At 42.2% G+C, this 2,637-nt stretch overlaps 1 protein-coding gene across 1 annotated transcript; it reads left to right on the forward strand.

The window, feature by feature from the left end:
* Positions 1-651: 651 nt before the first annotated feature.
* LOC107303747 (glycine-rich protein 5-like) lies at positions 652-1,416 on the forward strand. The gene has a single exon (XM_015834347.1). The coding sequence runs from the start codon at positions 652-654 to the stop codon at positions 1,414-1,416; it is 765 nt and encodes a 254-aa protein (XP_015689833.1).
* Positions 1,417-2,637: the final 1,221 nt, after the last annotated feature.

The raw sequence follows: 2,637 nt of genomic DNA on the forward strand, positions 1-2,637 counted from the left end.
ATAAAATTATAGGAGTTATATTGGGTTCTTGATTTCGTTTGCGAGATGTTATCAAAATTTTAGGCTTTCGGTCTCTGCCCTTAAGATCTATCATTTCTGGTTCCACGATTGTAGCTTGTGCTTGTGGTATTGGGGGATCAGTTTTCATCGTCATCGTGTAACCAATTGAATCGAGAGAGAGAGAGAGAGAGAGAGGTTTCGCACGTGAGTTATATAGGTTCTAGTTAAGAGGAAAACCAGGACATATAAGTAACACGCCCGTACCCGGTAATTAATCTGCATTCAAAGAGTACACAAATCGATTTTTTCAGCCGATTACTTGTATGATATAGCTAGGTACGAATAATGGCATGTGCAATATGATCGAGCCACATACATATGCAGACATATACGTATACAGCACAATTGCAGAGACCGTAACTTATTCTTGAACACATTACACATATCAAGACGTACCCCTACACCTCCTTGAAGCATGGCACGTATGCGCACGCATGCTGCTCGCAAGTTTATTGGGTCGTCCAAATTTAACACGCACGCATGCATACACATGCATATGTTCATGCAAGCATGCATGCACACATACTGTCTCAGACGCAAACGAAAGTGGATGCCATAACCTTGCCACATACTTTAATGATGCCCGTGATCATGGCGGTGATGTCTACGTTGACGGGGATTTTACCCCTGAGGGCGTTGCACAGGCAGTTAGCAGCGGTGTTGCCTGGGAGGCTGGACATCTGCGAGCAGCACTGTTGTGACAACAAGGTGTTGCCCAGACCCACGCTAAGGCACAGGTTGATGTTGGAGAAGACTATTGGGCACTTGGGAGGCGGCGTCGGCGCCGGCGGCGGGGTTATAATAGGCGGAGACGGTGGCGACGATGGTGGTAGACTGGGTGGTGGGACTGTGGGTGGAGGTGTTGGTGTCACGACAGGTGCTGGTGGTGGCACGGATGGAGGTGGCGACGATGGTGGATTGACTGGGGCAATGGGAGCCGATGATGGCGTCGGGATGGGAGTTGGTGCCGGTGCCGGGATTGGTACGGGAGTTGGTGCCGGTGATGGTGTCGGGACTATGCTAGGAGTTGGTGCCGGTGATGATGTCGGGACGGGAGTTGGTGCTGGTGATGGTGTCGGAACAGGAGTTGGTACCGGCGACGGTGTTAGGACCGGAGTCGGTGACGGTGACGGAACAGGAGTTGGTGCCGGCGACGGTGCCAGGACAATGACTGGCGTTGGCGCGGGTGACGGTGTCGGCACAGGAGCTGGTGCTGGAGGTTCAGTCGGGGCTGATACTGGCGGGGCTAGGCATGGGTTAGGCAAAAGGTTTCCATTGACAGAAGAAGCTAAGATGAAAAGAATTATTGAGAAGAATAGAGCAGGATTTCTTTGTTTGGTTGCCATTGTTGCCTAGTTGTGTGTATTGATGCATTTTAGATACGAAGCATTGGAGTATTTATAGGCACCTAGCAAAGTTGAGCTCATGTCAATAACTCTGAAATATTTTTTTTCAACATTAGAGCTCTAGTTAATAGCTAGGTGCTCGATCACATTTGTTTAAAATAGTACAACTGATGCCACACACACTCTGCACATGACCAATAGACTGCAATGCACTGTAGTGCACGTGACAAAGAATTTTGAACATCCAAGAACACTCTTTTTCATTGGGTAAACACCATGTGGGTATACTCTAAATAGCAGCTAGTGTAGTTTCAAAAATATCATATCGAATCTTTATACATCTAAATGGAGCATTAAATATAAATAGAAAAAACTAATTATATAGTTAGGAGAGAAATTGTGAGACGAATCTGTTAAGCCTAATTAATGTCTGATTAGCCACAAGTGCGACAGTAACCACATACGAGTGACGAATTAATTAGGCTCAAAAATTCCTTTCGCGGTTTTTATGCGAGCTATGAAATTCGTTTCTTCATTCGTATCAAAAACTTATTCTAACATTTGGTCAAACGTCCGACGTAGCACCCAAATTTTTTTTTTCACGAACTAAATACACCCTAAATGTGACATATGTCAACTCTAGGCCGGTGTGTGAAAATAATACGCACATTCACTAGGTCAACCTTCCATTTGAATACATGTAACTGCCGATTTACGACTTTATTTTTCACTTTTGTTTATATGTATAAGCTAAAATTTAAATTTTCAACCTTAAATTTAAAATTAATTAATGCTTTTTATCATATTTTTTTCAACCTTTTCTTTTACTTTTAATAACTATGAATACTTATTAGATTTTATAAATTTATTTTAGCATAAACATGCTTATTAGAAAGAAGTTTGATTAAATTTTATTCTAAATGATAAATATTTTTACCAGGGAGTATTTTGTAATATCACAAAGATACGAGAGTACCATAAACACAACACTGAACAAAGTCGGCACACAAAAAAATTATATGAATGAGCGTTGACTACCATTTTATATTCCTCCGATATATAGATCTGTAAGCGGTAATTTCACCAAACAAGCCGGTAAGAGCATCATCAACATCATGTCTAAAGCCGGTAAGAGCATCATCAACATCATGTCTATCTCATCATCTATCTTGAAAATAGAGGATGAAAGGTGAAAATTAAGCTTTAACAGAACATGCATCCATCTCATCAT

This window comes from Oryza brachyantha, chromosome 3 (genome assembly GCF_000231095.2).
Source record: "Oryza brachyantha chromosome 3, ObraRS2, whole genome shotgun sequence".
NCBI lineage: Eukaryota > Viridiplantae > Streptophyta > Magnoliopsida > Poales > Poaceae > Oryza > Oryza brachyantha.